This window comes from Canis lupus, chromosome 7 (assembly GCF_003254725.2).
Source record: "Canis lupus dingo isolate Sandy chromosome 7, ASM325472v2, whole genome shotgun sequence".
NCBI classification, from domain to species: Eukaryota; Metazoa; Chordata; class Mammalia; order Carnivora; family Canidae; genus Canis; species Canis lupus.
Window position 1 is genome coordinate 77,974,592 of NC_064249.1, and position 15,377 is coordinate 77,989,968.

Genomic DNA, 15,377 nt, shown 5'->3' on the forward strand with positions numbered 1-15,377 from the left:
TGTCATTAAACTTGAAACACACTGTAATTACTTTATTAGTTGTTTCAAATTACCAGTTAGAGGTCTTACAACATCAACTCTGAATTATCAATCTAGATATGTTACTCTGTGAGGTTGTCTGTCATATGGATACTGGGAGTGTGCTAATAAGTGATAATACTAGTAATTACAAGGTCTTTTTATGCCCAACCTTGTGCCAAGAAAAATGTAAGGTAAATGATATATTTCTAGAGACGACAAGAAATTACCTCTATTTATCTAGGTAAAGATCATTAGAAATTTCCAAAAGTAAATACATGCGTGTGATTTTAAACACATGTATTTACTAATTTCAGAAACCATCACTTTAGATGTGAATATTAACAGCTCTCTTTTATCTCAACAGGTTCTAGAACACTTTATGTCTACATATGTCAGAAATCTTCACAGAAAAATTAACATAAAACCGTATCCAATGAAAATACCACTCACATAATATAAATCTAAATTAAGGCTGATGGTGAAGATAGATGCCCCTTTAGTTTTTCCCTTTAGGAAAAAGTACAAGAAACAAAGAAATATGGCTCAGGTGCTGTTGAACAGACAGTTTTCTGAAGATACAGAGGTTCAGGAAACATCACCCTCCCACACTCCTGGCCACAGGGCTCACACCAGAAAGAAGCTCCTTTCTTTCTTCTTACAAATATTAACTTTTCCCAAAATTCAGAGGTAAAGAGGAAGAGGTAGACATATGGAGAGAAAGAAGAGTCTTTTTATAAATTGGCTATCCTATCTTTACATGTCAAAGAAACATTTTTATAGGTCACAGTTATATTCATGCAATTTAAGGTTTCTACATTAACTTTAGACCTTATGATTTAGAATTTCAGAGAACTTTACTTCTCTTAGACTTTTATTCTAAGCTAAGGTTCTAGAACAGTACTGCCCAATGAAATATAATGGTAGCCACACATACAATTTTCAAATGTCTAGTAGTTGTGTTTTTTAAAAAAAAAAGATGAATTGTAACAATGTTTTATTTAATTCAATATAAAAATATTCATTTGAACATACAATATTTTAAAAATTGAGATATTTTATACTACTTCTCCCTATATTTAATCTTCAAAATCTGGTGTATGTTTTATACTTTAAGCAGATCTCGATTCAGATTTGCCATATTTCACGTACTCAATAACACATGTGGCTAATGGCTATAGTATTGGATAGCAAAGTTCCAGGCAGAGAAAAAGATCTATGTAAAATAAACAAATCCATATACATTTACTCATTAATATACATATACTCATTAAATTATCCTTAAAATAAAAAATATTACAGCCACACATAAATTACAGGAGGCTTAAGACTATTTCTGTGGAAATCGACCCCTCCAAATGGGTAACAGATTTTTCTGATCCTGAGTACTGAAAAATAGAGACCTTTCCAACGTCCTACCTGATGAAAGGGCAGAGAATGCCTTGGGTTTTACAAGGAGTGCTGGATAAAGCTACAAAGAGACTCTGATGGCTATAACTGTACCAGATACATTGAAACAGAAAGAACTTTCCCAAGCCACAAACTACACCATCATAATAATAAAGACCGCCATAAAACTCATCTCTGTAGATCCTCAAAGTGAGTAAGTATATATTCTGAAACTAAGGAAACTTGAAAAAATTTTAAAGTGGCAGAAGGAATACTATCCAAAGGACAGTATACTTTCCCTACAATTTGTCTGTAAGAACATCCAGGAAATAAGCAACAAAAAACCAAGGAACCTACAAATGTGTGAAAAAGGTTTGGTATACCCATTTAACTCTTTTTCAACTTGATTTAAACTGGAGAGAAGTTCACAGAGATTAGAGAGAGAGAGAGAGAGAGAGATTGTCCTAAACTTATACATTTGAGATAACTTTTACTTCTGAATCACATTATTCACTGCCAAGCAAACCCAGGGTTCCCAAGGTCTAACTTCTGAAGAAGGATCTCATGTTTTGTGGGCCTAATCTACATGCTGAGTATTTTATGGACTGATGAAATATTTTTCTTCATTAAAGATTATTCTTACTGCTATTTAAAGATATGAAAAAAACCCTTTTAAATGAAACTTTTTAAATTTCAGTTCTAGCTAGTCAACATACAGTGTTATGTTAGTTTCAGGGGTACAATAATTCAGCTCTTCCATACATCATCCAGGGCTCATCACAAGTGCCCATCACCTATTTAAACCATCCCCCCACCCACTTCCTCTCTGGTAACCATCACATTGTTCTCTATAGTTAAGAGTCCATTTCTTGGTTTGCCTCTCTCTTATTTTTTTCCCCTTTGCTTATTTGTTTTGTTTCTTAAATTCCATATGTGAGTGAAATCATATGGTATTTGTCTTTCAGACTGACTTACTTCGCTTCGCATTATACTTTCTAGCTCCATTCATGTCGTTGCAAATGGCAAGATTTTAACAAAACTTTAAAGCTTTACTGATAATAGTTTGTCTTGAATAGTTACAATACTAATGATCAGAACAAAAGTTATCTGAGAAACAGAACTGCTTAAGACTATTTTCATGTCTTTGAAATCTACACATTTAACTTATATTTAATTCCATTATCATTATCATAAAATGGTTTGAGTTAAAGAAGGCTTATTTAGAATACTATTTCACCTAGTAATTATAGAAATTAAAGAGGCAGTTATATGTGTTCATAAGAGAAATACAGACATTAGATCTACTATGAGCAATACTATGTGACCAGATCAGACAAGAAATGGGGGTCTGTTACTTCTGTTTCTATTCTGTATCTTATATTAGTACATAACACAGATTTCTGATCATCAGTCTTTGAACTTAGTTTTTGCAAATGTGGAATAAAAATATCTTCAAAAGAGTATAGCCACCAACCACAGACAGAGAACTTTCTCTTTCTCTGGAATTTCATTATGTTGGCTGTAAGTACTGGAGTTGCTCACTGTTAAAAGAATTAATAAGAATCTATTACATTACATAAACTGAGTATTCTATAATTTTATGTAGAATTCCTTTTTAATGTGCCAAAATTACCAAAATGATCTGGTTTATTTTAATGATTAAATGCTTAAACCCTCCTTACATGAAAATTTCACTTTCTTTAATGAAATCTTGTTCCCACTAGGGCTTTTGAGTAAAAGGCATCTAAGATTTACCATGATGCTGAAACACACATGAGGAAGTGAGCTTAAACTTTGCAATTTTAAGATGGCCAGCTGGGTTTTTCACATTAATTTAAATTTGCTTTTTTGAACAAAGGGAGAAAACAAGTGCTTAAATGGAGTGCAGTTATTTGATGCTAATCCTATATAATACACAGGTATTATTTATTTCCCTAAAAAAGTTTACCTGTATATTTGAATCTCCCTTTATAAATTTTGCTCCTTCTATTATAGTCATATATGAAAATCTGAGTTGATCTGGTGTCTGAATAAGTCCCATTCGATATTTTCTCATATTCAGTAATAGTTGTTTAATGTTAATATCATCTCCTTTTTCCATCTGTAAGAAAGGTAAAAATTATTCAAGCCTTTTGTTGTAGAGTCCAAGAAAGAGAAACAATACAGAACAGCTAGCTGCAAAGCATTTTGCAATGTGCAATTTGCCCCTCCCCAAGAACATGAAGTTACCACAGTAGCTGTAACTCTTTCTGTACAAAACAGCTACCTCAATCCACCAACTTCCCCACACCTCAACTGTCTGAGCAGTATATGGAGGCCTTTAGCTGATATACAACTGATTCCAAACCAATCATGGTAATCTTATTTACTTTGGCCAGTGTTTGTCTTAAGGAAGGATTTATGACCCGTTCTAGCTTAATGTAAAGATAAATCCATGGAAATTAGTGTGTTTTTTTTTTTCTTTTTTTTAAGTCTTGGCAGAAGTCAAACCTTTTTGCCCAGTGCCCTTTCTGCCTTCACGTCTGTGTCCAGCAGCCATCTAAAGATGGTGGACAAGATAGTAAGATCCCAGATCCACAATGATACCGTTAAGTCACTGCATCAGCCCTAGACTATCAATCTGGTATTATAACTAACATAACCCTCAACCCAACTGAAAAAGAAAAAAGTGGAAGTTATGTCTGGCAGGAAAGAGGCACAAATACACAATTCAGTTTTTAATAGTCATTCACCATTAAGTGAACAGAGTTTTCTTTAAATGTGTTGAAGTTCACTTTAATGTAACTATCAGTTTTAAGATTTTATTTATTTACTTAAGAGAGAATGTGAAGGGTGGGGGGTGCGGAGGGAGTGGGAGAGAATCTCAAGCAGTCTCCCCACTGAACACAGAGCCCAACCTGGGTCTTGAACTTACGATCCCAAGATCATGACCTGAGCCAAAACCAAGAGTCAGACACCTACCTGACTGAAACACCCAGGTGCTCCAACCCAGTTTTCTTTTAAACATCTTTTAAAAAAAAATTATATTATTTTTAAATTAAATATGCTCTACGCCTGACATGGGGTTTCAACTCATGACTCCAGGATCAAGAGTTGCACATTCTACCAACTAAGCCATCCAGGTGCCCCGTAACAATACAGGTTTTGATTTAATTATATTACATATAGGCAGAGTTGTAAAGTAATACATTCTGTAAAGAATACAGTATGGTATGTAATCATACAATACAGTTGTAAAGTAATACAATACAGTTGTAAAGGAATACAGACTCAACCATTTCTATATTCTAGAGATGCCCTAAATCCCAAGTAAGGAAAAATGGACCTTTTCTTCTAAAAGAAAAGGCACAGGCCTGTATCAAGGTGGAGCTGGGAATGGGTTGGTGGAGAAAGAATCCGGCCATCAGGGGCACAGATTGGAATCTCAAGGAAATAGCAATACTAAGATTTTTTGAGTGCTTAGAAAACACTAGGGTCTCTTCTTAGTGTTCTAATGTACTAATTCAGTTAATTCTCACAACGACCCTATGGGGAAAATAAAATAGTATCATTATCCTTAGCTTGTAAATAAGGGAACTAAGGGCAAGAGAAATAAAGTGCTTGAGCTGGAAGGAATTCAATATTACATATCAATTTATATTTGAAAAACAAGGAAGAAGGGAAATCTATTATTCTTTAATATAAAGCTACCAGGAGAAAAAGCTTTCTCAGAGATCTCTAAGAATCCTCTCAGACAGAGCCCCACCACTTCACAAATAAGAGGCAGTTATAAAGGGTATATAAATAAATTTTGTTTAGGTTTTCTAAAGAAGGCAGAAGTTTAAAAATCACAGTTCTGGGATACTGACATTAGAGCTACTTCTGCTGATAAAAAATAAAATAAAAAATTAAACAAGACTAAAATTAGATCATAAGAAGCACTTACCAGAACAAGACAGGTATCTACTAGAGAAAAGGTGCCTGACCGCCCAATGCCTGCACTACAGTGGATCACTGCAGGCCCATGCTCAGGATTCAAGGAACCAGACTCTCTCACTTTAAATAAGAAATTGAGAAATGAAGCTGGTGATTCAGGGACTCCAAAATCTGGCCAGGTAGTATAATGAAAGTGAGATATTGTTCTGGTTTCACCACTCTAAAAAGTGAAAATCAAGGGAAAAGTTAGTTTCTAATTTTTCTTAAAAAACAAAACAAAAAAACCTACCTCAGAGAGAATGTGTTTTGTGTAATACTTTTAATCCTTATGGACTTTGTACCATAAAGTTTGTTTTGATAATCACTTACACAAGTTTGGAGTTCTTCAGAAGAATTTGGAATTTATTTATAATAGCTAACATTTCTAAAACATTATTTTGCAGGCATGTTCTAAGCTTATGTATTAACTCAATCCATACAACAAATCCTAATAAAACTCATTCTCCAGATGAGATAACTCATTAACGTCAATGGTCAAATAATTTACCCAAGGTGACACATTTAAGAAAAAGGCAAAGCCAGAATTTGAAGCAGCAGTCTGGGTTCTTAGCCACTGACCTATATACCATATACATTGCCAATATTTTAATTCATACATCATGATGAGTGTTCCTGTTTTCCCACTTCTATTTTTAAAAAATCATACCAGTATAATTTTACATTCTTCAATGGCTTCCTTTTTTAAGAATGCCCAACATTTTTAGATATAATTTTTCTCATTATATGAGTTATCTTGTAGATTTTGCTACATAGGCTCAGAAGAGCAACTCAAGAATTAATTTTTAAAAAATCTATATTTTTTATTGAAACTGTTCTTCTAATTGCTGCTTTTCCCCTGGTAATAATTTCCAATCCTAAAACTGTTTATAGGACTTTGCTGATGTGCTAAAATGGTTTACCAATATGCTAAATGCTTCCTGTCTCTTAAAGCCTGCCTGGCATTCGCTATCACTTCCTGGATATTCCTGATGAGCTTTATTTCTGACTAACTCATTATGAAAATGTTCCTAAGCTTTTGCCAGCTGCCTTTTGCCCCAAGAAGCACTTCGGTGCCTTCTAGTCTTCATTTCTGTAAACCAAAGCAGTAATCCTCTAACATATCTCTGCATAATTTCTCAGTTTCATTGTAGGATGTTTTGGAGGGAGAAGCCATACAAGCAACATCAGAAAACAAAACAAAACATGATATCTGTAGTGGTTAACAGGTAAAGATTATTATTACGGCATCCTGCTTTCAGTACAAGTTTTCAAAATTAAAGTTAACTTTCATTTTTTACGAAGTAAATCCCCCCCTTTTTTTTAGTAAAAATTAAGACTCCTAAGCCCCAGACTTGGTTATATGAGGTATAACACTGATAAAATAGAGTGCAGAAATTATTTTAAAAATTTCAAATTATATACTTTTAGTGAGTAATTTTTCTTAACATTCAGCTTTCATAATTCCAAATACACTCTGATCCATAGGTTCTCAATATAATGAAGGTACTAGAAGATAGAAATTTATTACTAGGGTCATTGGGATTACTAAATATCAAAACATTTCCTTTTAAAATTACAGCTTATTATATGTAAAAAAGGTGGGGAATTAAATTTACTGTATTAAAAAAGGTATTTAGGGGATCCCTGGGTGGCTCAGCGGTCTCGCGCCTGTCTTTGGCTCAGGGCGCGATCCTGGAGTCCCGGGATCGGGTCCCGCGTCGGGCTCCCGGCATGGAGCCTGCTTCAATCTCTGCCTGTGTCTCTGCCTCTCTCTCTCTATGTCTATCATAAATAAATAAAAATAAATCTTAAAAATAAAATAAAAAAATAAAAAAGGTATTTAAAATATTCTAAATTATGAAGGCTACCCATAAATAGACAGATAACACAGTAACAGCAGAGAAACGGGCTACAGTGGTCGTTCCTTACGTAGCCCAGGGGCACGGAGAACTCAATCATATCTTCCTTTAAATAGGGTCTAAGACTCCAGTGGGAGTATTTATCCTCATTTCCCTCCTGACAATGGCTGTGCTGTGGTCATCTGCCACCATGAAGCACTGACCTCCCACAGCAGGGCTAGACTTCATCATGAATAAAACCAGATCCCATGTGGAGCTCCCAGGTCTGGGGGGTGGGGGTGGGGTTTAGGGAAGGGGGATAGAACCCTGCTCACCTGTGAGCTGTGCTCTACAGGGTATGGCCCAGTCTTCCCATATGGTTGTATACTCACTTATGCTCACTTACTGCATCACCTCCTGGCTTAAAACCTAGAGTTAACCCACAATCCTGAACAACTTGCCTTTTTTTTTTTTTTTTTTTTTTTTTTTGCGCTTGTATGATTCTGGTTCAAGACTAGCAGTCTCTTGATTTTTTTCAAATTCAGGTCACGCTGTCTGGGATACTCAAAGCCAATTCCCAGAAATGTTCACAACTGTTTCTATAATGCAGTCTTCCCCACTAATAGATTTTTGAGAATCAGTGTTTTTCTTTCCCTATCAGGACCAGATTAAAGACCAGATTAAAGAACTTCTTAAGAAATTAATTTTTATTAATGTGTCCCTATAGAAACAAGATTCAAAATCATGGCCCACAAAAGTCATACAATTGCCAACGGACCACTTCTTCATGAAGCAATAAGATCCATATGTTTTACTACTAAGATAGAAAAGAAATGTTCATATGCTTGATTGGACCTCTTCTCCCTCTTTTTCCTGCTGGAAAAAAAGGGAGGAGGGGAAGGACTGCCAAAGGCTAGAGGGCTAAAACAAAATTCATCTTTATTCCAAACAAGCTATATATGTAGACCTTACAATTTTTGACAAATTCCTTATTTCAAAACTGGTAGAAGCCCCCTTTCTTTTTCCCAGGTCATCAAGTCACATCAATCCTCCTGTGATGCCCAGTTAGCCTCTTCCATCCCCTTCTACTGCAGCACCTGGTTGCATCCACAATTACATGGCCATCTGGATGCATCCCCATCTCCATCTGCATGTGTTTGCCAAATCTTCTTTGTAAAACACTGCATTATGCATACCACACACTGCACAAAATGTCAGTGGTTCGTTGTTCTTTTTAAGGCAAAATCTTATCTACTTTTTTTGAAGGAGAATTCTATCCTTGAGTAAGGATATCTAATTCATTGTATACGGAGGCCAGGAAGACAATCTAGGAACTCAGTAGGTACAATAAGACAACGGCCAATAGCCAGGTTTATGGCAATTTAAGTGTATGCCATCTAAAGCCATTCACATTCAAGTTAACTATTATTTTATATAGATAGACAAGATAATAAGTTTTCTAATTAATAGAAAAAAAATCTGTGCAGCTCTTTGGTCCTGGGCCCAATTATTAACACACTTTGGACATTTACAGAAGTACTAAGATTATGTTTCCAAAAGACTGTCATAAGCCCATTTTGGTCATCTGTAAATGGTTAAAAGTAGTACTTACCTTATAAGGCTATTGTGAGGGATAAATGAAAGACTGAATGTAAAGTACCTAATCTAGGCCTGCATATGGTAAAGGCTTAACAGATAACTTTCTGAAACAACCATACTAATTGTCTCTATTGTAGCCCCTAGTAAGCTCCAATCAACTGTAAACCTCTCCACATTTTCGATTGCCTCGCTTAACATTTCCTATACATCAAGGAGTAGCAAAGTTTGTGAACCCTAGCTCCTAAATACAGATTTATTTTTTTTTTTAATTTTTTTTAAAATTTTTATTTATTTATGATAGTCACAGAGAGAGAGAGAGAGAGAGGCAGAGACATAGGCAGAGGGAGAAGCAGGCTCCATGCACGGGGAGCCCGATGTGGGATTCGATCCCGGGTCTCCAGGATCACGCCCTGGGCCAAAGGCAGGCGCCAAACCGCTGCGCCACCCAGGGATCCCCTAAATACAGATTTATATCAGATCTGTAGCTCACTGTAAGTGCCTTAGTTCAATCTCTCATCAACTTCTGCCAGGATCATTATATGGTCTGTATTAAATATTTAGTTACTGTAATTTCATTTTGAAAGGTGAACAGAACTCACCATCAGGAGGATGGGGGAGTGACAGAAGCAGGTAGGCATGGGGGTTGCATTCTAAGCAGAGAGAAAAGCAATACACAGAGATGTGGGCCCCCAAGGAACAAGCTATTTGAGAAGTGTAGGACTGTTAGCAAGAAGAAACCCTGAGTGCCTGTGGAGATAAACAAGGAGGAAGGACCAGTCTGGGCTGATCCTGGATTTCTTCTGCACTGGCCATGGGAGGATTTTTTTAGAGCAAGGTAGAAGGGTCATGCCTATGTTTTAGAATAACCACTCACTTGGTGCAATGGTGGAGGGAAACACAAAGGCAACAGGTAAGGGCTCTACCCACGGGGAGCTGAAAACCTTGTTATAGAGTCAAAGTACATACATACACAAGTACTGAACAAGCCAGAAAAATGGTAAAATTTTAAATTACAGAGAGAAGTATAAGATCATAGCTATTAAGAATGAGTGAGTCATAGATGAATTAAGAAAGATCTAAGTAAGAAACGGGCCACAAGGTGGTCCTGAAGGATGTTCAGGATATAAATAGGCAGAGAGGAGAAGAGGACATTCCAGGTGGAATTAACTGTTTAAACTATTTTGTATCAAATCCCAGATGAGCATGATAATAATTAGGCACTCATCCGGTTTCCGGCAAATCCACAGGGACAGAGAAATAGAAGGCAGCCAGCATTACAATACCATTCCTGGAACTTGATAAACATAAAGCTGGCCAACAATATTATGGAAAACAGTGAAGGGCAACTAAAAAGAAAATCCTGAAAGACAAATAAGCACTCCAGATGACCTTATATTTTAAAAGCCCTGCAAAACCTTCTCAGTAGCTTAAGCCATGGGGCCACTTTAAAAGCAGAGATGGAATCTCCTCATTCAGGGGCAAAAGTTCAAACTCTTAGCTCTAATGAAGACACTGGAAAGGGCTGCTGGTGTGCAGAGCCCACACAGATCACAGCTTTGGCCCCAGACCTGTTAATACACACGTGTCAGACTCCTTTAGCAGCAAACTGGTTTTTGCAGCTCAGGGTGAGGTTCATGACCACTCCCCTCCTGCAGCATCACCTTTCTCACTCCTTAATTTGTTCTTTTCAACTGCCCCTGCTCCTACAGTCCTTCCCAATTCATTTTTATTACAAAGGAAACAGATGCACAACTAAAGCTAGTAATTGTGAATTCTGCATAGAGTCTTAGGCCCGTTACAGCATTAATTCACTTAATCCTTACAGCACCCCTCTCAGGTACGTGTTTCCGTATCCTCATTCTGTAGATGAGAAACTGAGGCATAGAGGGTAAATAGTGGGACCAATCACACAGCCGGAAGGAGTAGAGTTGGGATTTAAATTCAGTGGCCCAGTGGTTTAGCACCACCTTCAGCCCAGGGTGTGATCCTGGAGACCCGGGATTGCGTCTCATGTCAGGCTCCCTGCATGGAGCCTGCTTCTTCCTCTGCCTGTGTTTCTGCCTCTCTCTCCCTCTGTGTTTCTCGCAAATAAATAAAATCTTTGAAAAAAAATAAAATAAATTCAGGTAGTCTAGCCAAATGCAATTCTGCTTTTCATACCGAAAAGCTACTTTGTTCTTCTAATATTCCTAGTTCTTACTAAAGATTGTAAGGTAGAATGTAAACATATTGTTGCTATTAATTATAGTGGACTCTGAACCCAGGCCAATAAGAAATCACAGAGTTGCTAGCAACTAAAACAGTGGTTGGCCAGTTCACATGCTGGCCTCAAATTCAGAAAGATCCTTCAGAACCAGACTCTTCCTTTACTAGGACAATTAACACTTTTTTTCAAAAGACTTAGCCGCATGTCATTAGAAGTCAGGAGATCTGGATTTGAGTTCCAGCCTGTCACTTATTAGCTGAGTAATCTATTTACAGGAAAAAAATTTATAATCTAGTGGATTTTAGGTTTAAAAAAATACAGGAAATACAGAAATATTAAGAATATTTATCAAATTAGAGGAAGGCTGTGGGTCAAATGATGTATATATATAAAAGCACTTTACAAAATGGTAAAATATAAAAGTCATTTCATTTTATTATTAAGGTACAATCCACTCTTAATTAGGATAGGTTTCAGAAACAGGGAAAAACATCTATGCCCTTCTCCATCCAAATCAGTCTTAATGCCAGAAGCAGATGAGGTACCTGGGATAAATACCATGAGAAGATGATTTGAAGAACTATGAGAAGTTTAAAGGAAAGCAGTTCTGTTTCTGGGAATAAGTACTGCACAATCTAGTATCACAAAGTTGTTGATGTAGGGACACCTGGGTGGCTCATCGGTTGAGTGTCTGCCTTTGGCTCAGGGTGTGATCCCAGGATCCAGGATCTAGTCCCACACTGGGCTCCCTGAGAGGAGCCTGCTTCTCTGCTTCTCCCTTAGCCTATGTCTCTCTCTTCTTCTCATGAATAAATAAAATCTTAAAAAACAAAACTCAAAGTTGTTGATGTATCTCAGGGCAGCTTAAGAGATATGGAAATGTGGGACACCTGAGTGGCTCAGTGGTTGAGCATCTGCCTTGGGCTAAGGGCATGACCTGGTCCTGGGATCAAGTCCCACATCGGGCTCCCTACAGGGAGCCTGCTTCTGCTTCTGCCTCTGCCTATGTCTCTGCCTCTCTCTGTGTGTCTCTCGTGAATAAATAAAATCTTAAAAAAAAAAAAAAAAAGACATGAGGAAATGGAATAGTTGGTGCAAAATAACTACAGTAAGGGAAACTTATAAATAAATCTGAAGTCTTGTAATACCCAACCGAGAGACTTCTTAGATAACCCAAGGGATCACATAAAAAGCTTAGTTATGGATATGATGAGAAGCTGGGCCTGGGCCCCCTGTGTGCATATATGCACCCTGTACTGAAAGGTAGACGGCAACAACAGAAGCATTCCAAGAGATCAACCATAAAATGTGCTTCTACATAGCTAAAAGTGTGTGTGTGTGTGTACACACTTTATATATCCCTTCTCTATAAAACTTGTTGGTCAATGAGTCCATGTTAATCATTTAATTCAGTTAATGGTTAACTAAAAGTATCTCACTGTACAGACCAGATACATTGCTGAAATCATTTTTTTGGCAAATAAACATTTTCTTATTTCCTAAGAGCAACCCGGAATCACTGTCATTTGACATTTTCCAGTTATCCTGATTACAACACAAAGAAGACAAAACAGGGAGGTGCTGGAAGGGAAAGAAAGGTCTTCATCCCCAACTCGACAAGAGCAGGTTCACAATCCACCATGTACATGTATCTCAACAAAGAAATAAGGAACAATTCTTATATTTCTGGAAAGACCCAAGTAAGTATTCTTGAGACCATATGCTACATTAATTTCACCATTTCCCCCAATTCAGTAAGGACAAATTTCTCTGCGGTGAATCATCTGAATTAACAAGTTATTTCCTTGAACAGCCTGGCACTCTCCTAAGTACAATCAGGTACTCATAAGTACATCAATCAGGTACTTTGCATACATATCTTCATTTGATCTCCACAACAGTATTACAATCTCTGCTTTACAGATGAGGAAATAATGAGGGATGCTGAGGAACAAGTCCCAAGGACTTTTCTATTTAACAGCAGAGCTGGGATTTGAACCCAGGTTGACCTGCTTGTAAAGTTCTCTCCCTTAATCCCCAATTAATTTTAATAAATTATCTTCAATCCTTATATATCAACCTGAACTTTAAGATCCTTAGTTTCTAAGTTTTCTCAAGAGTCTTCAGAGAGCTACTACATATAAGAAACACAGTGTAAACACAATGGTTATGATTATATACTATTATAGATACTATGAAATGTGTATGCAACCCCAAACTTCAAATATAATGGCAAAAAATAATTCTGAAAATCAGTATATAAAGTCCAATCTTTTAGGCATGAAGGGTCTTACATTGATATTTTCTAACTGCAGTAGATGTACTGTATAATATGACTTCACATCTTCTGACAAGAACTTCACACTGAATCCTGTTTCTTTAAACAGCATCTCTGGATCATCTTTTGTTGGCCAGTACTGTGCACATTTAACCTAAATTTAAGAATATATATATACATATATATTAGTTCATAGACATTATGAAACCCTAAAAAGCTGGGAAAGGAAGTCACACACACACGCGTTATAAATCTATGAACAATTACACTATATTTGACGCTTAATGTATTTTTTTGCTTAATGTATTTTAATAAGATTGACATTTATAAAAGCAGGTTTATAAAATGTTCCTATTATTTATACTAAAAAAGCCATAAACTGGAAGATCCCTGGGTGGCTCAGCGGTTTGGCACCTGCCTTCAGCCCAGGGCGTGATCCTGGAGTCCCGGGATCCAGTCCCACATCAGGTTCCGTGCACGGAGCCTGCTTCTCCCTCTGCCTGTGTCTCTGCCGATCTCTCTCTCTCTCTCATGACTAAATAAATAAAAATCTTTAAAAAATAAAATTAAAAAAATAGAAAAACCATAAACAGATATGACCATAAAAGTAAATTTGTCATTTCTGAAGCATGATAACCTGTACCTCAACATCATACTGGTATTCACTTTATATTTCTAAAACTGTCTAACTCTTGTAAGAATCTTTTCTTCAAACAGTACTGAAAAGGCTTTATTTTACAAGTATTTTCTACAAATACTATGAATCTGCTACCAAATATTCCTTATCCAGAAACATTTTATATTCACTTACTAAAATTAAGTCAGGGAAATGAATAAAGCCCCCTTTGGGGCACCTGGGTGGCTCAGTCAGTTAAGCATCTGACTTCAGCTCAGGTCAGATCTCAGGGTCCTGGGATCGAGACCAGAAACAGGCTCCCCAATCAGCCTGCTTGTCTCTCTATCTTTTTCCCTCTGCCCTTCTCAAATAAATAAATAAATAAATAAATAAATAAATAAATAAATAAATAAATAAATAAAATCTTAAAAAAAAAGAGGAGGAAGAAGAAAAGCCCTCTTTAACTAGATTTGGTGCATTTTGGCAGAACTGATATGGAATTTCTATTTGTGACAATAAAAGCATCTTCCCAAAAGCCAAATTATGAGGCCAGTGAACTATGTCAAGGTAAGATAAAGAGCCACTTCATTAGGGAAAAAAACACCACAAAAATATCCTTATAAAATATGGTCATTTCTTCTTTTCCAAATCACAAACAGCAACAATATCTCCAACAAATAATTACTATGAGCTGATATTTCCAAACATGCTAAAAGACATTTTAAATATGATACAAGAAGTGAAAGAGCATAAATGAGAATGAGAACTCAGAAAGGAGGTGATATGAGACAGAAAAAAAATTAGGAATCCAAGAATACGTCATTCAGAAATGAAGACTAAACTGAGAGGAAAAGAGACATGAATAATGCAGCAGATAATGTCTCAGGAAAAAAAGAGGAAAAGAAACATTTTTAATAAAAAAAAAAGAAAAGTAGAGAGACAGACAGAACTTAAAAGAAACAAGCAAAGAAAATCTAACACGTATAATAGGGACCCAAAGAGGAACACCAAAGCAAACAACCAGTAACCACTAACAAGTATAATCAATACATTTTTTCTTTAAAAAGTCACAACTGAAAGCATACTACACACCTGGAAAAACTGACCCAGGATAACCAACACTAAGCTATATTTTGGTAAAATTAGTGGAATTTGAAGAAAAAAAAAAGCCTTTGGGTAACCTAAATAAAAAGAACATAGGACTTATAAAGGAAATAAAATCAGATGTCCAATGGACTTTGTCAGTAATCTGTAATGCCAGAAGGAAATGGAGTAATGTATTTAAGTTGCTCAAAGAAAAGCAAATGTGAGCCAAGATTTTATATCCTGCCAAAATGATTTTTAAGCATTAAGAGAGGAGATTAAACTTTCATCGACAGGTAGGAAATCAGGAACTATAAAGACCCATGAGTCCTTCCTTAGGATCCACTACAGAATGAGCTATACAGAACAACTGGAGAGACATCAACAAGACTAGCA

The 15,377-nt window shown here is 36.4% G+C and overlaps 1 protein-coding gene across 4 annotated transcripts in view; it reads right to left on the bottom strand.

The window, feature by feature from the left end:
* The window catches only part of PTPN2 (protein tyrosine phosphatase non-receptor type 2), a 94,065-nt gene that overhangs the window by 15,604 nt on the left and 63,084 nt on the right, over positions 1 to 15,377 (bottom strand). For all 4 annotated transcript variants that reach the window (XM_025429592.3, XM_025429590.3, XM_025429588.3 and 1 more), the window contains 3 exons: positions 13,299 to 13,436; positions 5,333 to 5,542; positions 3,356 to 3,508 (listed from right to left, as the gene is read on the bottom strand). In XM_025429592.3, the coding sequence (XP_025285377.1) occupies positions 3,356 to 3,508; positions 5,333 to 5,542; positions 13,299 to 13,436 (501 nt within the window). The remainder of the gene's footprint in view (positions 1 to 3,355; positions 3,509 to 5,332; positions 5,543 to 13,298; positions 13,437 to 15,377) is intronic.